The 24,543-nt window shown below is 50.9% G+C and overlaps 1 protein-coding gene across 2 annotated transcripts in view; it reads right to left on the bottom strand.

The window, feature by feature from the left end:
* Nucleotides 1-24,543, bottom strand: part of klhl14 (kelch-like family member 14) — a 275,002-nt gene that overhangs the window by 57,833 nt on the left and 192,626 nt on the right. For both annotated transcript variants that reach the window (XM_072467845.1, XM_072467844.1), the window contains exons 4-5: nucleotides 22,919-23,008; nucleotides 16,658-16,736 (exon numbers count right to left, since the gene is read on the bottom strand). In XM_072467845.1, the coding sequence (XP_072323946.1) occupies nucleotides 16,658-16,736; nucleotides 22,919-23,008 (169 nt within the window). The remainder of the gene's footprint in view (nucleotides 1-16,657; nucleotides 16,737-22,918; nucleotides 23,009-24,543) is intronic.

Raw genomic sequence — 24,543 nt, 5'->3', positions numbered from 1 at the left:
GTGTCTTGCGGTCCTGGGCCGAGCAGTTGCCATACCAGGCTGTGATGCAGCCCGATAGGATGCTTTCTATGGTGCATCTATAAAAGTTGGTAAGGGTTAATGTGGACATGCCGAATTTCCTTAGTTTCCTGAAGAGGTATAGGCGCTGTTGTGCTTTCTTGGTGGTAGCGTCGATGTGGGTGGACCAGGACAGATTATTGGAGGTGTGCACCCCTAGGAATTTGAAACTGCTAACCATCTCCACCTCGGCCCCGTTGATGCTGACAGGGGTGTGTACAGTACTTTGCTTCCTGAAGTCAATGACCAGCTCTTTAGTTTTGCTGGCATTGAGGGAGAGATTGTTGTCGCTACACCACTCCACTAGGTTCTCTATCTCCCTCCTGTATTCGGACTCATCGTTATTCGAGATCCGGCCCACTATGGTCGTATCGTCAGCAAACTTGTAGATGGAGTTGGAACCAAGTTTTGTCACACAGTGGTATGTGTACAGGGAGTAGAGTAGGGGGCTAAGTACGTAGCCTTGCGGGGCCCTGGTGTTGAGGACTATTGTGGAGGAGGTGGTGTTGTTCATTCTTACTGATTGTGGTCTGTTGCTCAGAAAATCGAGGATCCAGTTGCAGAGTGGGGAGCCAAATCCTAGGTTTTGGAGCTTTGATATGAGCTTGTGTACCCCTAAGATTTTGAAACTGCTAACCACCTCCACTTTGGCCCTGTTGATGCTGTCAGGGGTGTGTACAGTACTTTGCTTTCTGAAGTCAATGATCAGCCCTTTAGTTTTACTGGCATCGAGGGATAGATTGTTGTCGCTGCGCCACTCCACAATCTCCCTCCTGTATTCTGACTCGGCGTTATTCGAGATCAGGCCCACTATGGTCTTGACGTCAGCAAACTTGTAGATGGAGTTGGAACCAAGTTTTGCCACGCAGTCGTGTGTGTACAGGAGTTTTGTAGGGAGCTAAGTACGCAGCCTTGTGGGGCCCCAGTATTGAGGACTATTGGGGAGGAGGTGTTGTTGTTTACTCTTACTGATTGTGGTCTGCGGGTTAAAAAGTCGAGGATCCAGAGTGAGGAGCCAAGTCCTAGGTTTTGGAGCTTTGATATGAGCTTGGCTGGGATTATGGTGTTGAAGGCGGAGCTGTAGTTAATAAATAGGAGTCTGATGTATGAGTCCTTGTTGTCGAGATGCTCTAGGGATGGGTGTAGGGCCAGGGAGATGGCGTCTGCTGTGGACCGGTTGCAGCGGTATGTGAATTGCAGTGGATCAAGGCGTTCTGGCAGTATGGAGGTGATGCGCTTCATGATCAACCTCTCGAAGCACTTCATTACGACTGAAGGCAGGGCCACCAGGGCCGTTTCGGGAGGGAGTGTAATGTTATTTGCATTTTGCCCTTTCAGTCGTTGTTTTCTAAGTTTTTTTAAATAGGGAGGTTAAACTTGCGTTGAAATTTGGTTGGATCATACTTGTTGTGCTGTGTTCTGGTTGGCACGCATACAATGCATATAGAATGAATAGATAAGGTGCAAACAAGATTCGCAAGGATGATACCGAACTGACAGGCTCCATTTGGGCAGCACGGTAGCACAGTGGTTAGCACAGTGCTTCACAGCTCCAGGGTCCCAGATTCGATTCCTGACTTGGGTCACTGTCTGTGCGGAATCTGCACGTTCTTCCCGTGGGTTTCCTCCGGGTGCTCCGGTTTCCTCCCACAGACCAAAGATGTGCAGATTAGGTGGATTGGCCATGATAAATTGCCCTTATTGTCCAAAAGGTTGAGTGGGGTTACTGGGTTACAGGGAGTTCTTTCCAAGGTCCGGTGCAGACTTGATGGGCCGAATGGCCTCCTTCTGCACTGTAAATTGTATGATTCTATGATTTATAGGAAAGGCTGGGGCTTCTTTCTCTAGAATGGAGAAGGCTGAAAGTGACCTAATAGAGATCTTTAAGATAATAATGGGGTCGAGGAGCAAAGGGATCTTAGAACAGAAATACACACATCACTACATCACTAAAAGTAACGATACAGGTTAACAAGTCTGTTTAAAAAAGTAAGCCAAGCAACAGGGTTCATTGCACAAGGGATAGAATTAAAGAGTAGCTAAGTTCTGCTCAACTTGTACTGAGCCTTGGTCAGACCTCCCCTGGAGTATATCATGTACAGTGCCACCACAGAGATGGTGGCTGCTGCTGATGCTACACTGCCCCACGGTGCAGGATCGCTGATGGACTCAGGCACAGGTGAATGATGACAGAACTGGGGTGGGTGGGTGGGTGGGGGGGAGGGGGGTAGTTGCACGGGCAAGATGGAAATGTTGACGAGGGTTGACAGCAAGGGCAGGGGTGTGGCTCTCAGTGGGCCCCTCCTTCCTGATGCTCGGCCCCTTGAACAGGCAGAGTGCCTATGATGCCCCCAGATGCCCGCAGGCAATCCTGACAGGGTTTACCTTTACGGCATTGACCTTGGGTGGGAACTTTTCTTCCTGGGGAGAGTGGGACCAGAAAATCATGCCCATAAAGTCATCATGGCACAAAAATGGGCCATTGGTCTATCATGTCCATGCAGAGTGATCCACTCAGTAGCCCCTCCCTCTGCCTCACCCTAATACCGTAGTTCTTCCTCCTTCACCTCTTTCCCAAAGTCTTCAACCTGTGTCCTTGTTCCATCAGCTAATGGGAACAACTTTTTAAAATCTACCTTTTTTAAACCTGTCATAATCTGAGGCACTTGGACTTCTGGTGGCAGCATGCACGGAGAGGTTGTGTTTTAGGTAGCTCCTGCCAGGCCACTTGGGTTTTTTTTTGGCTCTTTTTGTCCGGTTCCCGGGGTGTTTTTGTGGATAAGCTCTTCTATCTGAAGGTACAAGGAGTCTATTTCTGAAAAATGTCCAAAAAGGCTGGAGATGAGAAACTTGCAGACAGAAATTCATTGACGGGCTCCAAGCTTTGTGCGGCTCCTCAATAGAGAAGATGGCAATGGCGGCTCTGGTGGTTGCGGCCGCTCCGATCATGGCAGACGTGTTGATTGGAGTACTGGCAACTGAGTTCGATAAGCATTTTGGGAGGCAATGGAAGTGATGTCTGAAACCCGTCGAAAGTCGACCGAGGAGGGGCTGGTCCCGACCAAGAAAAGTTGGAAAAAACGTTGGAGATGGTGAAGGAGCATGGCAAGGTGCTGAAGGGAGCATGGCAAGGTGCTGAAGGGTGTGGAAACGGCTCAGACAAGGCACAACAAGCAAATTGCCTTGCTGGAGGACGAGATCTCATTGGTGGCAGAGAAAAATAAGAGTCTGAGGGCGAACGTGGACGACTTTGAGAATCGGTCGAGGAGCCAAAATCCCAGTCGTGGGGTTGCGGGAGGGTGTGGGGGTCCTGAATCCTACTGCGTATTTATCGCAGGTGTTCAGGACGATGCTGGGGGAGGCTGGACAAGGTCCATTGAACATTCTGGCAGAAGCCTCGGGTGAATGAACCACCACGGGCAGTCATTATACGGTTCCATAGCTTCTAGGAGAAGGATAAGGTCCTGAAGTGGGCCAAGGAGTACCGTGATTCAAGGTGGGAAGGAAGCCTCATGAGAATTTATCAAGATGTCGGAGCGGAGTTTGCGAGGAGGCGGGCAGCTTTTGATAAGGCTCAGGCCGCATTGTACAAGAACGGAGTGCGATACGGAGTGGTATATCCAGCTAGGCTGCGGGTTACCTACGAGTCAAATAACTATTATTTTGATACTTCAGAGGAAGCTGGTGCTTTTGTTAAAGATCATGGACTTGGATCAAGTTAATGGGGCTCTGTGCAGTCATTTACGTTTGTTGATGAGAAGGGGTTTGGGAGTATTTTATATATATTTGTTATTTATTTGTTCTCGGGATGGGGTGATGGAGCACAGGGTGTCCTTATGTGCTGACCATCCGCTGTTTGAAGTTACAGACCCAGTCCCCACTATGGATGAAATAATGAAGCTACTGAGGAGCTTTGGCTCCTTTTCAGGATGCTGATGTCAGCCTGGACACCATGGCACTGGCAGCCAGCACATGTTGATGAACTGATCATTATGTGTAGTTCCTTGAATGTCCACTGTGTGTTGCTGTGTGTTTATACATTTTAGAGCAGCTATGTTGATGAACTAACAATATAATCAGTCAGCTAATTGCAGAAATTCTAGTTATTCCTGACAAAGACATATACATTTTAGTAACAGTCATGGAAAATGGTTAATTAGATAAGAACTTTTAAAGTAAAAATATTTCTGTTCTTCTGCCTAATAGCAAGTCCACATAGTTATGCCTGAAAATTTCTGAAGAAGATGGACACTACTTTTAAAAAGCAGAAAGTGGAAAATTTATCTTGACACAAGATGGAGTTCGGCAGGTCAGGTGACCTCCTCTTATCTGAAAATATACATGAGACTGTCCAAGCTGGAAGCCACCTACTTATATGGTCAGAACATTAAAATGTAACAAAACTTTTAGACATTTCATTGTGAAGATATTAAAATGCAAAAGATCTCCCCTTTGGGCTTAACATCCATTATTGTTTCAATTGCTGAAATTCAACAAAATGGGTGTGCGGAAATCCACTTTATCACAAGAAGGTGCAAATGGTCGAGATTCAAATCTCCACTGTGTGACAATGCTGACATCATCAGTGGACAATCAGAGCATCTATACTATGGTCACATGACAGAAACCAGTTTACGGTAAGAAATACCTAATGAACTCACATTTTGAGCAACAGCCGAGGTCAGTCAATCCGTCTGGAAGACAGAGACCACAGAGAGAAGAGACCCCACTCAGCAACACAAATGCCCCCACTTACTATCCACAAGCAAGCAGAGGAAGTGGGTTATTCTTTTTACCTATTGATTTGCTGAACCAAACCAGAAACCTCCTATTGCCAGAAGCTAGCCACTGAGAATTCATTGCCAGAAACTTCATACCTCCATTCAGTTCAGTGAGCCAAAAGAGAATCATCTGATCTGCAATATTATCAGCTATTATCTCAAATACTAAGACCTGTAATTTCTTAGCTCCCCAACGACAGATTTGGGGGATACCCTCTTGGACATTCCCAGGTTTACCTGGCAATTGTCCAGAAGGGTTAAAATCCCCTGGACAATTGTGTTGCGCTGGGAGCCATCTAACAAAGTAATTTAAATCACTAACTTTGGATGGTGCTGCCAATTTTATCCTCATTGTTACTCTGTTAAAAAAAATAAAGCATACCTATTTTATGGCAGCATGGTGGCACAGTGGTTAGCAATGCCATCTCACAGCTCCAGGGGCCTGGGTTCAATTCTAGCCTCGGGTGACTGTGTGGAGTTTGCACGTTCTTCCCGTGTCTACGTGGATTTCCTCAGGGTGCTTGCCGGTTTCCTCCCACAGTTAAAAATGTGCAGGTTAGGTGGATTGGATATGCTAAATTACCCCTTAGTGTCCAAAAGGTTCAGACGGGGAACTTGGTTACAGGGATGGGATGGAGGTGTGGGCTTAGGTGGGATGCTCTTTCCAAGGGCCGGTGCAGACTCAATGGGCCGAATGGCCTCCTTCTGCGCTGTAGGAATTCTATGATTCTATTTTAAAGACCCAGACTGAGCACCACACAATACACCAGCCACATCCGAAACCCCCCTCCCAAGCCCCCCCCCACAAATAAGCACCCTCCCTCATGGTATTCCCCAGCCGCACGGGATTCACCACCCCCTTCTCAACCTGACACCCCCCAACCCAACCAGGCCCAACCACTGTCCACCCCACCCCTATCCCTCGACCTCACTTCTCCCCCCTTGGCCTGACCTGGCCCCACCCTCCTAACCACACCCATCCCATGTCCAATTCCCCCCCAATGTCCGACACCCCAAACCCATGTCTGAGTTCCCCTCCCCGATGTCCAACTCCTCCCTCCAATGCCTGACTCCTCCACCCCTCCCGATGTTTGGATCTCCCCAACGTTCAACACCCCAATCCCGGCTTCCCCCCAATTCCGGCTTCCCTTCCCCCGATGTCCAACTCTCCCCCATCCCCTAATGTCCAGCTCTCTTGACCCCATGATGTCCAACTCAAAGAACAAATAACATAGAAAAGTAAAGCATGGGAACAGGCTCTTTGGCCCTCCAAGCATGATGCCCTAACTAAACAAAAACCTTCTGCCTTTACTCGGTCCCTATCCCTCTATTCCCTTCCTATTCATGTATCCATCCAGATGCCTCTTAAATGTTGCTAATGTGCTTGCCTCCACCACATCCTCTGGCAGCGCATTCCAGGTACCCACCACTCTCTGTGTGAAAACATACCACACACATCTCTCTTGAACATTCCACCTCTCACCTTGAACCTGTGCCCCCTTGTAATTGATACTTCCACCCTTGGAAAAAACCACTGACTGTCCACCCTGTCGATGACTCTCATAGTTTTGTAAACCTCTATCAGGTCTCCCCTCAGCCTCCGTCTTTCCAGTGAAATCAATACTAGTTTATTCAACCTCTCCTCATAGCCAACACCCTTGAGACCAGGCAACACCCTGGTGAACCCTCTTTGCACTCTTTCCAAAGCTTCCCCATCTTTCTGATAAGGTGATGACCGGAACTGCACACAATACTCCAAATGCGGCCTAACCAAGGTTTTATACAGCTGCAATATGCTTTCCCAACTCCTGTACTCAATGCACCAGCTGATGAAGGCAAGCATGCCATTTTCCTTCTTAATCACCTTGGCCACCTGTGTTGCCACTTTTAGGAACTGTGGACCTGCAAGCCCAGATCCCTTTGTATGTTAATATTCCTAAGGGTTCTGCCATTTACAGCATAATTCATACCAAGATGTGATTCTTCAAAATGTCCAGATTAAACTCCATCTGCCATTTCTGTGCCCAAGTCTCCAATCTACCTATATCCTGTTGTATTCTCTGACAATCCTCGGCACTATCAGCAACTCCGCCAGTCTTCGTGTCATCCACAAATTTACTAAACAGACCACCCACATTTTCCTCCAGATTATTTATATATATTACAAACAACAGAGGTCCTAACACTGAACCCTGTGGAACATCACGAGCTACAGATCTCCATTCTGAAAAAGACCCTTCCACCCCTGCTCTCTGGCTTCTATAACCAAGCCAGTTCTGTCTCCATCTAGCCAGCCCACCCTGAATCCAGTGATTTTAGTTTTTGTGCCAGTCTGCCATGTGGGACCTTGTCAAACGCCTTGCTAAAGTTCATATAAACTACGTCCACAGCCCTTCCCTCATCAATTTTCTTTGTCACCTCTTCAAAAAACTCAATCAAGTTAGCCCGCACATCTCCCTTAAACATTCCCCCTCTAACCTCAATCAACTCCTTCCATACATAGATACGTAGAAGATAGGAGAAGGGGGAGGCCTTTTGGCCCTTTGAGCCTGCTCTGCCATTCATCACGATCATGACTGATCATCCAACTCAACAGCCTAATCCTGCTTTCTCCCCATGTCGGGAGAAATCACCTCCCCGATGACCGACTCCACGCCCCCATGCCCCCCCCCCTCCCCCGCGCTGCCCTCCCGATGTCTGACTCCCTCTGATGTCTGGCATCACTCCCCCCACAGATGTCTGGATCCACCACCAATGCCCAAACCACAACACCAACATCCCATTCACTTACCTCAGACAAACGTACCTTCGCCCTGTTCTGTTAATTTCAATAGCATCATTAAACTCACCTGCATTTCGGCAGCTCATCCTCTGTACTTTGCTGCTGGAGTCGTGGAAATGCTTCGAGCATCAGGTGGGTTGGGCAAGGTAGGCACTTCAGAAGTAACGCGCAGGTATGGAGTGGTAACCTGACAATGATTGCCTCTCCAAGGGAGTTACAACCCACTGAGCAATAGTGACATTTGGACTCTTTGAAAACTCTAAGTGCATGCTACATCTTTTGTAACCACCATCTTGTGTTTGTGTAAGCCATGTGTGAGTGAGTGGGTGCTGTGAGGTTTAATTTTGGGTGTCAAGAAATAAACATTTATTCTTAGGTTTTTTAGACAATTTACAAGAAAGCGTGTCTTGTGTTTTGATGCACGATCAGTTACTATTAAAAGGAGGTAGTAACATAACTGAAGGCTTTATTAGACTAGAACTGTTCCCCAGCAGCTTCGGTACAGAATGAGGGCTGCTGGGACGGCACCGATTCTTATACCCACCTGTCAGGGCGGAGCTCCATACAAAACAGCCAATGGTAAACTCCTAGGTTTAACCAATGGTCTTCAGCCTCTCGGGTACTGCAATACTTGATAATACCACATTCATCCCCTGTTAAAAAAGAGTCCGGCGGGGGTGGTGGCCAGTGGTTACAATTGCATTTAACATGGTATGATCAGATATGGAGGTACCGTGATACCTCCTTACGGGGTTGTAGAGAATACTTACAATCGTGGAAGATATATACATTCAGTGTTTATTTACAGTTACAGATCAGTTATACTGAAGCAATCAGTCGGTCGGGTGGCCTGGTCGTCCTTCTGGATCGTCTGAGCCTCGGTTGTGATTCCGGTGGGGGTCTGGGCGTCTGCGACTCCTGGAGCGTGGCTTCGGCCTCCATGGCAGCTTCGTCACCCCTAGACGGCGCTGGTGGGGCAAACGGTTGACAAGAGAGGGAGGTGCCTGTCAGTGGGTGGGAGGGCCTAGGCAGGGGCGGCGGGAGGACTGACCCTCCTGTGAGGTGCTGTGGAGTGGGGGGGGTGGGGGGGGTGGTGGTTCGGGTGCGCGTGGGATTCCGGCGGGCGCCAGCTACCGTAGGGAGACCGTATCTTGCCGGCCGTCAGGGAATGCCACGTAGGCATACTGGGGGTTAGCGTGCAGCAGGTGGACCCTCTCGACCAACGGGTCCGACTTGTGCGCCCGCACGTGTTTTGGGAGCAGGATGGGTCCGGGTGTTGCTAGTCAAGTCGGGAGCGAGGTCCCGGAGGAGGACTTCCTGGGGAAAACAAGGAGACGTTTGTGAGGTGTCTGGTTGGTGGTTGTACAGAGCCGTGATCGGATGGTGTGGAGGGTCTCCGGGAGGACTTCTTGCCAGCGGGGGACTGGTAGGGCCCTGGACCGTAGGGCTAGTAGGACGGTCTTCCAGACCGTTCCGTTCTCCCTCTCTACCTGCCCATTTCCCCGGGGAGTGTAACTGGTCGTCCTGCTTGAGGCGATGCCCCTGTTGAGCAGGAATTGACGCAGTTCGTCGCTCATAAAGGAGGACCCCCTATCACTGTGTAGGTACGTGGGGAAACCGAACAGTGTAAAGATACCCTGGAGGGCCTTGATGATGGTGGTTGCGGTCATGTCTGGGCAGGGGATGGCGAATGGGAACCGGGAGTACTCGTCAATCAGGTTCAGGAAGTACGTGTTGCGGTCGGTGGAGGGGAGGGGGCCTTTGAAGTCCATGCTGAAGTGTTCAAAGGGATGGGAAGCCTTTATCAGGTGCTGCCTCTCTGGCCGGTAGAAGTGCGGTTTGCACTCCGCGCAGATTTGGCAGTCCCTGGTGGCTGTCCTGACCTCCTCGATGGAGTAGGGCAGGTTGCGGGTCTTAATAAAGTGGAAAAAGCGAGTGACCCCCGGGTGGCAGAGTTCCTCGTGAAGGGCTCGGAGGCGGTCCACTTGTGCGGTGGCACATGTGCTGCGGGACAGGGCATCAGGAGGCTCGTTTAGCTTCCTGGGACGATACAAGATCTCGTAGTTGTAGGTGGAGAATTCCATCCTCCACCGCAAGATCTTGTTGTTTTTTATCTTGCTCTGTGTAGCGCACAATGACTTACACAAGACGAGAAGCGATGAAGTCTATCTAGCCTTTATTAAGCGAGACTTGGCCCCAGCAGCTCAGCAACAGAATGAGGCTGCGGGGAGAACTCGAGCTCTTATACTCCACCTTCAGGGCGGAGCCAGAAGTCGGCAGATCCAACCAGACCCGGGACCTGTCAGCCAATAGCCTCTCGGCTTCACAGGTACCATATTACCCCTAATACATACCACCACATTCACCCCTTGTTAAAAAGGAACCCGGCGTGGTGGTGGTTCGCATGGTGGTAGGGGTTTAGAAGGCTGGCCCTGGAAAAAATTTCGGACTGTGGCTATACATATTTAGCCCAACATTTAGCTGTGTACAAGTTTGTCAGAACTATTTACAATAAGGAAAAAAAAATCTTTTACAACAAAATTCTTGCTTTCTTGGTGTCACGCGGATTCCACGAGTCGAGCGGGCGGTCTGGACTTCCTCGTCGATCGCCTCAGCCCCGGTGGTGGTACAGGTGCTGGCTCGGGCGCTGTCGTCTCCGGGAGCGTTGCGCTGTTTGTTCCTGTTTTACTCCTGGGCGGGCACGGGAGGAGGACCGATCCCCCCCCGGGAAGGGGGCGGTCGCGGGGTGTACCGGTGGCAGGGAGGGGGTGATCGGTGTTGGGGGTGTGTGTGTGCTGCCGGCGGGCGCCAGGTCCCGCAGGGAGACCGCGTCCTGTCGGCCGTCGGGGTACGCCGTACTGCGGGTTCGCGTGGAGAAGGTGAACCCTCTCGACCAACGGGTCCGATTTGTGCGCCCACACATGTTTCCAGAGCAAGATGGGTCCTGGGGCTGCCAGCCAGGTCGGCAGCGACGTTCCGGAGGAGGACATCCTAGGGAAGACAAGGAGGCGTTCGTGAGGCGTTTGGTTAGTGGTGGTACACAGAAGCGACCGGATGGAGTGGAGAGCATCCGGGAGGACTTCCTGCCACCGGGAAACTGGGAAATCTCTGGACCGTAGGGCCAATAGGACGGTCTTCCAGACCGTACCGTTCTCTCTCTCTACCTGACCGTTCCCTTGGGGGTTGTAGCTGGTCGTCCTGCTCGAGGCAATGCCCTTGCTGAGCAGGAACTGACGCAGCTCGTCACTCATGAAGGAGGACCCCCTGTCGCTATGGATGTACGCGGGGAAACCGAACAGTGTAAAGATGGTGCCAAGGGCTTTAATGACTGTGGCCGCTGTCATGTCGGGGCAGGGGATGGCGAAGGGGAAACGGAGTACTCGTCCACCACGTTCAGGAAGTATGCGTTGCGGTCGGTGGAGGGGAGGGGCCCTTTGAAATCCAAACTGAGGCATTCAAAGGGGCGGGAAGCCTTTATCAGCACCTTTATCCGGCCTGAAAAAGTGCGGTTTGCACTCTGCGCAGATGTGGCAGTTCCTGGTGACTGTACGGACCTCCTCCACAGAGTAGGGGAGGTTGCGGGACTTTACGAAATGGTAGAGTCGAGTGACCCCTGTGTGGCAGAGGACCTCGTGGAGGGCTTGGAGGCGGTCTATTTGTGCGTTGGCACATGTGCCGCGGGATAGGGCATCGGACGGCTCGTTCAGCTTTCCAGGACGATACAAGATCTCATAGTTATAGGTGGAGAGCTCGATCCTCCACCTTAAGATCTTGTCATTCTTAATTTTGCCCCGCTGTGCATTATCGAACATAAAGGCTACCGACCGTTGGTCGGTGAGGAGAGTGAATCTCCTGCCGGCCAGGTAATGCCTCCAGTGTCGCACAGCTTCCACTATGTCTTGGGCTTCCTTTTCCACTGAGGAGTGGCGGATTTCTGAGGCGTGGAGGGTCCAGGAGAAAAAGGCCACGGGTCTGCCCGCTTGGTTAAGGGTGGCCACCAGAGCTACATCGGATGCGTCGCTCTCGACCTGGAAGAGGAGGGACTCGTCGATGGCGGGCATCATGGCCTTTGCGATATCCGCTTTGATGCGGCTGAAGGCCTGGTGGGCCTCTGTCGACAGGGGGAAGGTAGTGGACTGTATTAGCGGGCGGGCCTTGTCTGCGTACTGGGGGACCCACTGGGCGTAATATGAAAAGATGCCCAGGCAACGTTTCAGGGCTTTGGAGCTGTGGGGGAGGGGAAATTCCATAAGGGGGCGCATGTGTTCGGGGTCGGGGCCTATCACTCCATTGTGCACTACGTATCCCAGGATGGCCAAACGGTTTGTGCTAAAAATGCATTTTTCCTCGTTATATGTGAGGTTCAGGGCGTTAGCGGTCTGGAGTAACTTTTGGAGGTTGGCGTCGTGGTCCTGCTGATCGTGGCCGCAGATGGTTACGTTGTCGAGATACGGGAACATGGCCTGCAACCCGTGCTGGTCAACCATTCGGCCCATCTCCCGTTGGAAGACCGAGACCCCGTTTGTGACGCCAAATGGGACCCTTAGGAAATGGTATAGCGGCCCGTCTGCCTCGAAGGCTGTGCACTTGCGGTCACCTGGGTGGATGGGGAGCTGGTGGTATGCGGACTTGAGGTCCACGGTGGAAAAGACCTTGTACTGGGCAATCCGATTTACCATGTCGGATATGCGGGGGAGAGGGTACGCATCCAGCTGCGTGTACCTGTTGATGGTCTGACTATAGTCTACGACCATCCTTTCCTTCTCCCCAGTCTTCACGACTACCACCTGGGCTCTCCAGGGACTATTGCTGGCATGGATTATGCCTTCCTTCAGCAACCGCTGGACTTCAGACCGGATAAACGTCCGGTCCTGGGCGCTGTACCGTCTGCTCCTAGTGGCGACGGGTTTGCAATCCGGGGTGAGGTTTGCAAACAAGGACGGCGGTTCAACCTTGAGGGTTGTGAGGCCGCAGATAGTGAGTGGGGGTATTGGGCCGCCGAATTGGAATGTTAGGCTCTGGAGGTTACACTGGAAATCTAATCCCAGTAATGTGGGCGCGCAGAGTTGGGGAAGGACGTAGAGACTGTAGTTCTCAAACTCCCTCCCTTGCATCATTAGGTTTGCGATGCAGAACCCTTTGATCTCTACTGAATGGGATCCTGCAGCTCGGGAAATCTTTTGCGTTCTTGGATGGATGGACAGAAAACAGCGTCTTACCGTATCTGGGTGAATAAAACTTTCCGTGCTCCCGGAGTCGATCAAGCATGGCGTCTCGTATCCGTTGACCAGCACCGTTGTTGTCGTCGTTTGGAGCGTCCGGGGCCGCGATTGATCCAGTGTCACCGAAGCCAGTCGTGGCAGTAGTGTCGCGGCGTTTTCTTCGAACCTCGTGGAGCCATCTATGCTGGGGTCCTTTGTTGTCAACCAAGATGGCGGTGTCCATGAATCGCACGCGGTTGGGGGTAGACAAAATGGCCGCCCCCATGAATCGCACGCGGTCGGGGGTGGACAAAATGGCCGCCCCCATGAATCGCACGTGGCTGGGGGGTCACAAGATGGCGGCGCCCGTCCTCCCCTCGTGGTGTCCGGGACCCAAAATGGCGGCGCCCGCGGGTCGCACATGGGACGCTGGGGGGGGTTGGGGGGTGTTCGGGATGTGTTGTCCTCGTCCTTCTCCGGGGATTGCAGCGACCCCCCGGGACCAGCACACAGCCGCGTAATGGCCCTTTTTGCCGCAGCTTTTACAAGTAGCTGCGCGGGCCGGGCAGCGCTGCCGGGGGTGTTTCGCCTTCCTGCAAAAGTAGCAGCGGGCCCCCCCGGGATGGTCTGGCGCTCTAACCGCGCAAGCTTGCGGGGGGGTGGGGGGTGCCGGGGAGTTGGTCGCGTTGGGGGTCCACGGAGCCCAAGGGGCTGCCGCGTGGGCGGGACCGTAGGCGTGGGCGTTTTGGGAGGCCACATCAAGGGAGGCCGCAAGGACCCGTGCCTCTGAGAGTCCTAGCGACTCTATTTCTAAAAGTCTCTGACGAATTTGGGGAGAAGTCATACCTGCCACGAATGCATCTCGAATTAGCAGGTCCGTGTGCTCGATCGCGCTCACCGACGGGCAGTTGCAGTTTCGTCCCAAAATCAGCAGCGCGCCATAGAATTCGTCGAGCGATTCTCCGGGAATTTGCCATCTCGTCGCGAGTTGGTGGCGTGCGTAGACCTGGTTTACGGGCCGAATGTAGATGCCCTTCAGCAACGCGAGCGCCGTCGGGAAATCCTCCGCGTCTTCTATAAGTGCGTAAATCTCCGGGCTTACCCTCGAATGCAGGACCTGCATTTTCTGATCTTCCGTGATCCAGCCGGGGGCCGTTCGAAGGTAGCCTTCGAAGCATGCTAGCCAGTGTTTGAACACGGCCACCGAGTTTGCTGCGTGGGGGCTGATCCGCAGGCACTCCGGGGCGCTCCAGAGCTCCATAGTCTTTTAAGCTCGCTTAATAAATTGTAGCGCACAATGACTTACACGAGACGAGAAGCGATGAAGTCTATCGAGGCTTTATTAAGCGAGGCTTGTTCCCCAGCAGCTCAGCAACAGAATGAGGCTTGGGGAGAACTCAAGCTCTTATACTCCGCCTTCAGGGCGGAGCCAGAAGTCGGACCTGTCAACCAATAGCCTCGCAGCTTCACAGGTACCATATTACCCCTAATACACACCACCACACCCTGCTGTGCATTATCAAACATGAATGCCACCGATCGTTGGTCAGTGAGGAGAGTGAATCTCCTGCCGGCCAGGTAATGCCTCCAATGTCGCACAGCTTCTACTATGGCTTGTGCCTCTTTTTCCACTGAGGATTGGCGGATTTCTGAGGCGTGGAGGGTCCAGGAGAAAAAGGCCACGGGTCTGCCCGCTTGGTTAAGGGTGGCCACCAGAGCTACATCGGATGCGTCGCTCTCGACCTGGAAGGGGAGGGACTCGTCGATGGCACGCATCATGGCCTTTGCGATATCCGCTTTGATGCGGCTGAAGGCCTGGCGGGCCTCCATCGACAGGGGAAAGGTTGTGGACTGGATTAGGGGACGGGCTTTGTCTGCGTAGTTAGGGACCCACTGGGCGTAATAACTGAAAAACACGAGGCAGCGCTCCAGGGCCTTGGGGCAGTGAGGGAGGGGGAACGCCCTGAGGGGGCGCATGCGTTCCGGGTTGGGGCCTATAACTCCATTTCGCACTACGTAGCCGAGAATGGCTCGACGGTCGGTGCTAAATACGTATTTATCCTTATTTTACGTTAAGTTAAGGATTTTAGCGGTCTGGAGAAATTTTCGGAGGTTAGTGTCGTGGTCCTGCTTCTCGTGGCCGCAGATGGTGACGTTATCAAGATATGGAAACGTTGCGCGCAAGCCGTACCGGTCAACCATTCGGTCCATCTCGCATTGGAAGACCGAGACCCCGTTAGTGACACCAAAGGGAACCCTTCAAAAATGGTAGAGCCGCCCATCTGCTTCGAAGGCAGTGTATTTGCGGTCACTAGTACGGAGGGGTAGTTGATGGTAGGCGGACCTGAGATCCACTGTAGTAAAGACCTTATATTGCGCGAGCCTGTTCACCAGGTCGGATATGCGGGGGAGAGGGTACGCGTCCAGCTGAGTAAACCTGTTGATAGTCTGACTGTAGTCAATGACCATCCTATGTTTCTCCCCGGTCTTTACCACCACTACTTGAGCTCTCCAGGGACTGTTGCTAGCTTCAATGACCCCTTCCCTCAGTAGCCTTTACGATCCAACCAACGTCAGTGGAATTTTAAATGTATCGCCACATTTTATGGCCCCGCCCCCACCGCTGCTGGGCAGTAATATTCCACCTAGTTGGTAAAGTATTTTGGAAAATTTCTGGACAAGGTGCCTAATAAATGTAATTTATTTCTTTTTGTCATTCACTTTGCCATTTCATTTTTAATCATACAAATTAAGTAAAGTGGGTGATGTAGCAAATATAATGGCCATTTCAGCAACACATTCATACCTAGTGTAGACCAAAATGATCAAACATCTCAATTTCATGTCACAGTAATTTGGTTTGTGTGAGTTTATGTCTCAGTTTTAATCAAGCATCCAACACATTTTCATTAGGACATTTTAAGTATATTAAACTATAATTTGAACATGACCATCTCCCCACATCTAAACAAATATCACAGAAGAAGACGTGTTGACTGATTATACAGATCAGCTTTGCTACTTTACTACGATGATTCCTATATCCATTCTCCCGGTTTATTTAAACATTTTCTGGAATGATCATGTCTCCCTTACTCTATTCCTGGAATTCCAAATTACAGTGTTTTATTTTCATTAATCTGAAGTACAGTTTTCTTAATGCACATCCAAAAGCAAACACACACTGTAAGCACCAAAGCTCTAGCAGGCCACAGAAAAAGATCTTGGACTAGGCAATAATTAAAGAATGTGAAAATTGAACTGGTCAGTGTCCCAAGAATGCCAGTATTGTTTGCACAACAGATTAGAATTTAGATTGGTTTGGCCTCCATTCTACAAATGTAAATTTTAGATCGGGTTGGAGACTAAGAATGCAGACATCAGATTGTGTGCTAATCCATACCCAGTGGCTGAAGTGAACAGTTCAAGGAGGTCAAAAGATTGCACTGCATTGCAATGCAAAACAAAAAGCAGACTGGACAATAACTTTTAATGCAGATTTAGAATGGACAACTGACTTGGTGAGGATAGCAGCCACAGGACACAATCCTGGAATGGAGCCTCTCAGAGTAGAAATTTAGCATGCACAATAATCTAGAAAAGTAGACAGCTATCTAAGGAGACTGAGTTGGGTTGGACAGCAAACCAAAAATGTAGCCTTTTTATTGAACAGTAATCCATTAATGAAGCATGATTTCCAAATGAGTTTTGTTAATTTATCACCAACCAGCCCATGGCAAATGTACCTACACATATATCTACAAAGGCCCAATGAACGTCTCAGCTATGTGTGATATTGCAGTATTAAACATTTCTGAAATAACATAAAGTATTACCTTTCCTGCATAGGTGGGAGTTGTATCCAGCTGTTAAATCTAGGATCATACCGGCTAACAAAATTAGTGCTGTGTTTCCCTGTTTAAAAAAAAATCAGTTAGTTCAACGTGTTTCAGAGGTAAATGCCAAAGTACTCAGAATTTTAAACAAAACATTTCTGTTGCATCTTCAATATCCCATTCATTTCCTGGAGCTTAGTAAAAAGGGTAACTCTTAGACTAAGTACACTAAACTTGATAGAACGATTTCTGGAATTTGATAGTAATTTGGTGTTACTTGGAACATTGACATTGTGCTTAATGCCTAAGGAATATCTAAGCAGCTAGCAAAAAAGCTGTGCACTCTCCTTTGTCCATCATAATTAATGTATAGATAGTGGCTTTTTACTCTCTAAGATACAAGGCAATAGAAAGCTGTACTTTTTCAGTCTAAGTCACAATTTTTCAAAGTTGTATTTTATACCCAATGAACACAAGGGCAGTACAACGTATTTCACCTTTGTTTCTATTTGTGACTGACATCCAATCATCTTTCCTTTTGCTGTGCAATTCTGTTCCCAAGGATTGAAAGTTTCCAACCTTCTGGTTTTTAAGCCAGCCAGACCTGAATTTTATCCCCAACGACAAGTGATTTATTGTGGTGAGCAATGTTCTCTCAAACTTTTATACATAGTGCAAGGGTGATTTGTTTCAGTGCACAGTCCCTCTAAATATCTTTGTGTGGTCGCACATGAATGGGACCAACTTTCCTGCATGGCTTAGGTGGGAATCTTTAGATTCTGCAGCTGCCCAGATTAGAGGGAACACTGATGGTGAGACACACCCTGGAATTTTCAGCCTACTGTTCCCTGAAAGTTCTCCTCATTTTAAGCACCTGTTTTAAAATGCTTTTGCTATGCTTCTCTCCCCGCATGCTTAGGAAGAAAGGTCATACCCAGTGTAGCACAATCAATCACTCACGAGGCGAGAAGAGATGAAGTCAATCAATGGTTTTATTACGCAGACTTGTTCTCCAGCAGCTCGGTTACAGAATGCGGCTTCTGGGAGAACCCGGGTTCTTATACTCTGCCTTACTGGGTGGAGCCAGCAGGCGGCAGAGCCAATCAGGACCCAGTGTCTGTCCACCAATAGCCTCTCGGCATCACTGAGTACCGTACTACCCCTAATACATACCACCACTTTCACCCCTTGTTAAAAAGGAACCCGGCGGGGTGGTGGGTCGCATGGTGGTAGGGGTTTACAAGGTCTGTACTGGGATTCCATTAACACAGTGGTTATGCATCGATATCAGCGGTTAACTATTTACAATGCCGCTTTTACTGGGCTACTGAATTATTTACAGATCTTGCTTTGTCATGCAGATTCAATGAGTCGAGTGGGTGCCCTGGTCGTCCTTGCCGATCATCTCAGCTCTGGTGGTGGTGCAGGCGCTGGCTCGGGCACTGTCATTTCTGGGAGCGTCGTGATGTTTGTTCCTGTTTCACTACTCCTGGGCGGGCACGGGAGGAGGACCGGTCCACCCGGGAAGGGAGCGGCTGTAGGGTGCGCCGGCGGGAGGGAGGCGGTGATTGGTGTTGGGGGGGTTGTGGGGAGCTCCGGCGGGCGCCAGGTCCCAAAGGGAGACCGTGTCCTGTCGGCCGTCAGGGTATGCCCCGTAGGCGTATTGAGGGTTCGCATGGAGAAGATGCACCCTCTCGAGCAACGGGTCCGATTTGTGTGCCCGCACATGCTTTCGGAGCAAGATGGGTCCTGGGGCTGCCAGCCAGGTCGTAAGTGACGTTCCGAAGGAGGACTTCCTAGGGAAGACAAGGAGGCGCTCGTGAGGCGTTTGATTAGTTGTGGTACACAGCAGCGACCAGATGGAGTGGAGGGCATCCGGGAGGACTTCCTGCCAACAGGAAACTGGGAGACTTCTGGACCGTAGGGCCAGTAGGATGGTCTTCCAGACCGTGCCGTTCTCCCTCTCTACCTGCCCGTTCCCCCGGGGGTTGTAACTGGTCGTCCTGCTCAAGGCGATGCCCTTGCTGAGCAGGAATTTACGCAGTTCATCGCTCATGAAGGAGGACCCCCTATCGCTATGGATGTATGCGGGGAAACCGAACAGTGTAAAGATGGTGCAGAGGGCTATAATGACTGTGGCCGCGGTCATGTCGGGGCAGGGGATTATCATAGATTATCATAGAATTTACAGTGCAGAAGGAGGCCATTCGGCCCATCGAGTCTGCACCGGCTCTTGGAAAGAGCACCCTACCCAAGATCAACACCTCCACCCTATCCCCATAATCCAGTAACCCCACCCAACACTAAGGGCAATTTTGGACACTAAGGGCAATTTATCATGGCCAATCCACCTAACCTGCACATCTTTGGGCTGTGGGAGGAAACCGGAGCACCTGGAGGAAACCCACGCACACACAGGGAGGATATGCAGACTCCACACAGACAGTGACCCAAGCCGGAATTGAACCTGGGACCCTGGAGCTGTGAAGCAATTGTGCTAACCACCATGCTACCGTGCTGCCCGTGGCGAATGGGAAACGGGAGTATTCGTCAACCACATTTAGGAAGTACGTGTTGCGGTCGGTGGAGGCGAGGGAGCCTTTGAAGTCCAGACTGAGGTGCTCAAAGGGACGGGAAGCCTTTATCAGGTGCGTTCTATCTGGCCTGAAAAAGTGCGCTTGCACTCTGCGCAGATTTGGCAGTTCCTGGTGGCTGTTCGGACCTCCTCGACTGAGTCGGGGAGGTTGCGGGTCTTCACGAAGTGATAGAACCGAGTGACCCCCGGGTGGCAGAGGTCCTCGTGGAGGGCTTGGAGATTGTCCACATGTGCGTTGGCACATGTACCGCGGGATAGGGCATCGGACGGCTCGTTCAGCTTTCCGGGACGATACAAGATCTCATAATTATATGTGGAGAGTTCGATCCTCCACCGCAAGATCTTGTCGTTCTTGATCTTTCCCCGCTGCGCAATATCGAACATAAAGGCTACCGACCATTGGTCAGTGAGGAGAGTGAATCTCCTACCAGCCAGGTAATGCCTCCAATGCCGCACAGTTTCTATTATGGCCTGGGCTTCCTTTTCCACTGAGGAGTGGCGGATTTCTGAAGCGTGGAGGGTACGGGAGAAAAAGGCCACGGCTCTGTCCGCTTGGTTGAGAGTGGCCGCCAGAGCTACGTTGGATGCGTCGCTCTCGACTTCGAAGGGGAGGGACTCGTCGATTGCATGCATCGTGGCCGTTGCAATAACCACTTTGATGCGGCTGAAGGCCTGGCGGGCCTCTGTCGACAGGGGAAAGACAGTGGACTGAATTAGCGGGCGGGCCTTGTCCGCGTAGTTGGGGAACCACTGGGCGTAATAAGAGAAGAAGCCCAGGCAGCGTTTCAGGGCTTTGGAACAGTGAGGGAGGGGGAACTCCATAAGGGGGCGCATGCGTTCAGGGTCGGGGCCTATCACTCCATTACGCACTACGTAGCCAAGGATGGCTAGACGGTCGGTACTAAACATACATTTTTCCCTGTTGTAAGTGAGATTCAGGGCGTTAGCGGTCTGGAGGAATTTGCGGAGGTTGGCGTTGTGGTCCTGCTGGTCATGGCCGCAGATGGTTATGTTGTCGAGGTATGGGAACACCGGTCCGTAAACCGTGCTGGTCAACCATTCGGTCCATCTCCCGTTGGAAGACCGAGACTCCGTTAGTGACACCGAATGGAACCCTTAAAAAGTGGTAGAGCCGCCCGTCTGCTTCGAAGGCAGTGTACTTGCGGTCGCTCGGGCGGATGGGGAGCTGATGATATGTGGACTTAAGGTCCACCGTGGAAAAGACCTTGTACTGTGCAATCCGATTGACCATGTCGGATATGCGGGGGAGAGGGTACCTATTGATGGTTTGACTATAGTCCACGACCATCCTCTGCTTCTCCCCGGTCTTTAAAACTACCACCTGAGCTCTCCAAGGACGATTGCTGGCCTGGATTATGCCTTCCTTCAGCAGCCGCTGGACTTCAGACCGGATAAATGTTCGGTCCTGGGCGCTGTATCATCTGCTCCCAGTGGCGACGGGTTTGCAATCCGGAGTGAGGTTCGCAAACAAGGAAGGCAGTTCAACCTTGAGGGTCGCGAGGCTGCAGATCGTAAGTGGGGGTATAGGGCCGCCGAATTGGACCGTTAAACTCTGAAGGTTACATTGAAAATCTAACCCCAGGAGAGTGTGAGCGCAGAGGTGGGGGAGGACATAAAGTCGATAATTCTTAAACTCTCTCCCCTGCACCGTTAGGTTCGTGATGCAGAACCCTTTGATTTATATGGAATGGGATCCCGCTGCCAGAAAAATCTTTTGGGTACTTGGGTGGATTGAAAGAAAACAGCGTTTTACCGTATCCGGATGGATAAAACTTTCCGTGCTCCCAGAGTCGATCAGACAGGCGTTTCATACCTGTTAACCAGCACCGTCGTCGTTGCCGTTTGGAGTGTCCGGGGCCGCGACTGGTCCAGGGTCACCGAAGCCAGTCGCGGTTGCTGCATCGGGGCGTTTTCTTCAGGCCCCGTGGAGCCATTCATGCTGGGGTCCTTGGCTGTCAGCCAAGATGGCGGTGTCCACGGATCGCACGCGGTCGGGGGCGGACAAAATGGCCACGACCCTGAATCGCACGTGGCCGGAGGGTCACAAGATGGCGGCGCCCATCCCCCCCACATGGAGTCCGGGACCCAAAATGGCGGCGCCCGTTGGCCGCACATGGATCGTTCGGGGGGTTGAGTCTGTGGTCCCAGTTCTCCCCCGGAGATTGCGGCGACCCACCCGGGACTGGCACACCGCTGAATAATGCCCCTTCTTGCCGCAACTTTTACAGATGGCCAAGCGGGCCTGGCAGCGCTGCCGGGGGTGTTTCGACTGCCCGCAAAAATAGCAGTGGGGCCCCCCCCCCAGGTGGTCTGGTGCTCTGGCCGCGCAGGCTTATGGGGGGATGGGGGGTGCTGGGGAGTCGGTCGCCGTGGGGGTCCACGGAGCCCAAGGGGCTGCCGCGCGGTCGGGGGCGTAAGCGCGGGCATTCTGCGAGGCCACATCGAGGGAGGCCGCAAGGGCCCGTGCCTCCATGAGCCCCAGTGAGTCTCTCTCCAGCAGTCGCTGGCGAATTTGGGATGAGGTCATACCTGCTACGAAAGCATCCCTGATTAGGAGTTCTGTATGTTCGTTAGCCGTCATCGGTGGGCAGTTCAGCTCCTTCCCAATATTAGCAGCGCGCTGTAGAACTCGTCCAGCGATTCTCCGGGGATTTGCCGTCTCATCGCGAGTTGGTGGCGTGCGTAGACCTGGTTTACGGGCCGAATGTAGATCCCTCTCAGCATGGTGAGCACCGTCGGGAAATCCTCCGCATCTTCGATGAGCTCGTAGATCTCCGGACTCACCCTGGAATGCAGAACCTGCATTTTCTGGTCTTCTGCAGGTCTGCCGGGGGCCATTCGGAGGTATCCCTCAAAGCACACTAGCCAGTTTTTAAAAGTGGCCGCTGAGTTTGCTGCAAGGGGGCTGATTCGTAGACACTCCGGGGCGATCCGGAGCTCCATAGTCCTTTAAAGTGTGCGTAATAAATTGTAGCACAATCAATCACTCACGCGGCGAGAAGAGATTAAGTCAATCGATGGCTTTATTACGCAGACTTGTTCGCCAGCAGCTCGGTTACAGAATATGGCTGCTGGGAGAACCCGGGTTCTTATACTCCGCCTTACTGGGTGGAGCCAGCAGGCGGCAGATCCTATCAGGACCCAGTGTCTGTCCACCAATAGCCTCTCAGCATCACTGGGTACCGTACTACCCCTAATACTTACCACCACACCCAGCTTTGTTACTGTAAAAGCTGATCCTGCATTTGGCACTGATCAACACTTCAAATCAAGCTGTCCTTTTCGGTAGTATTGGTGAGTTAAAGACATAGACTGCACAAGCAGCTGTTACTCTAAATGCCTTGAATCTTACTTCACTCTAAGTCAGGCTGAAAGGCACAATACAAACACTTTAAATATGTTGCTACTAAAAACTAAAGTTACTGTAAGGCGAAAAACTAACTCGGACAGCAAGTGACACCACAACGGTCTGCGATTTTTGGCGACTTTAGTTTGACTACATCGCTTGTCACAGAGGTGCCACACTTCCAGCTTTCATTTACATTAAAGTATGTTTAAATGTAGTTTTAATTATGTCTGTTACCAGAAAATGTAGATACAGCCCTTTGAAGTGAAGTGTGAAGTACTGTGCAGTAGGTTATTACCGTTTGGGTTCCATTGGTCTTCTCCTCCTAGTACAAATAAGAAGTTTTCTACCTCCACAACGCAGTGGTGGGCACTGTTATAAGGCATTACTGAAACAAAGAACAAAGACATCTTCAATGTACAGTCTTATTATGGGATCAATATGGGCCATTATTAGTTTTGTAATCAGTCAGGCAGGTTTACTGGAGGCAATGAATTTCCACATTGCATTTATCACAAAGAAATGGTAGGGTAATGGCAGAATTTTGTGCTTGATATTTAGAAACATTGGAACATAACATTGGCCTGAATTTTTCGAATGGCAGAGTCTTGTTTTGGGCCACGGGGTTGGGGGTTAGGGGGTGTTGCCCATATTCAGGTGTGACTTTTTTGTATTCCCCCACAGAGGTTCAATCTTACCTCCAGCCTAAAAATTGAAGTTGGGCGGGAAACGGCTCTTAAGTGGCCACTTAAGGACCTCAACTGGGGCAAGGGCAGACTCACCGTGCAAGGCCTAGCCCGTCCCAGCGTAAAATCATTGCATGGTGAAGGGAACCTGGACAGAATCCCATCCCTTCAATTTCACATTCCCTTCCCAGCCCCCTGCCTAAAACCCTCTGGCAGGGCAGCATGCAATTCTGGCCACTGTAAATGTGCTGTCGCTAAAGTTACACCAGAACGGAATATTTAGTGGAATTACAAAGCCTCTTTACAAATAGAAAATGGGGAATATACGCAAATGCTGGAAATGTGCAGATTTGTAAAGATCTAGGAAAGAGATTTAACATCTTTGGTGTAGACCTTTCACTGAAATCTTGGAAAATAAGAAATCCCCTTAATGGGGCTGAACAAATGATAGAATTTCTGTTTCCAGCAGTGGAGTGGAAGAAGCTCTGAGGAAATTCCCAGTGACAATTAGCTATGCATTCCCCAGAACTATCAACACCAGCAAAAGGACAAATTAACAATGCCACATCAATCAAACATGCTTTTCTTAAATTTCCAGTGCTAACCTATTCTGACACCTTGCTTGTAAATTGAGGCTCAGCTCTTAGCATGAGCTCAATTTTCTCAGGTCTGAGCAGGCAACACAATCTTTTCACATCTGGAACTTGGGTTTGAATTCAGACTGAATTCACAGGATGAACAACCTCTCTCTCTGATACCTCTAAAAGTTTGAAATGTGTGGTCAACCACTGTTGCACCTCTATTAGGTGATGTGTGGTAGGACCTGTACGGCAGGTACGTTGATAGTCCCTGCCTGCTGGCTCCGCCCAGTAGGCGGAGTATAAATATGCGTGTCCTCCATGCTGCAGCCATTTCACCAGCAGCTGTGGGAGGCCACACATCTTAGAGCAATAAAGCCTTAGTTGTACCCAACTCAAGTCTTTGTGCAATTGATCGTGCATCAATTTATTGCTCTAAGGTTTTCAAAAGATGGACCTCCGTATCAAACCGGATCGCCTGCGGCTGGATCCGCATTCAAGCGAGGCCAAAAAGGACTTTCAACACTGGCTAGCTTGCTTCGAGGCGTACGTCAACAGCGTCCACCCCTGTCTCGGAGGCTCAGAAGATACAGATCCTGTAATCAAGGTTGAGCTCCAGCGTCTTTCCGCTAATCCAGGACGTGCCGAACTACGCCAAG

This window comes from Scyliorhinus torazame, chromosome 11 (assembly GCF_047496885.1).
Source record: "Scyliorhinus torazame isolate Kashiwa2021f chromosome 11, sScyTor2.1, whole genome shotgun sequence".
NCBI lineage: Eukaryota > Metazoa > Chordata > Chondrichthyes > Carcharhiniformes > Scyliorhinidae > Scyliorhinus > Scyliorhinus torazame.
The sequence above is the reverse complement of the archived record's forward strand: the minus strand, read 5'-3'. Positions and strand labels throughout refer to the sequence as shown.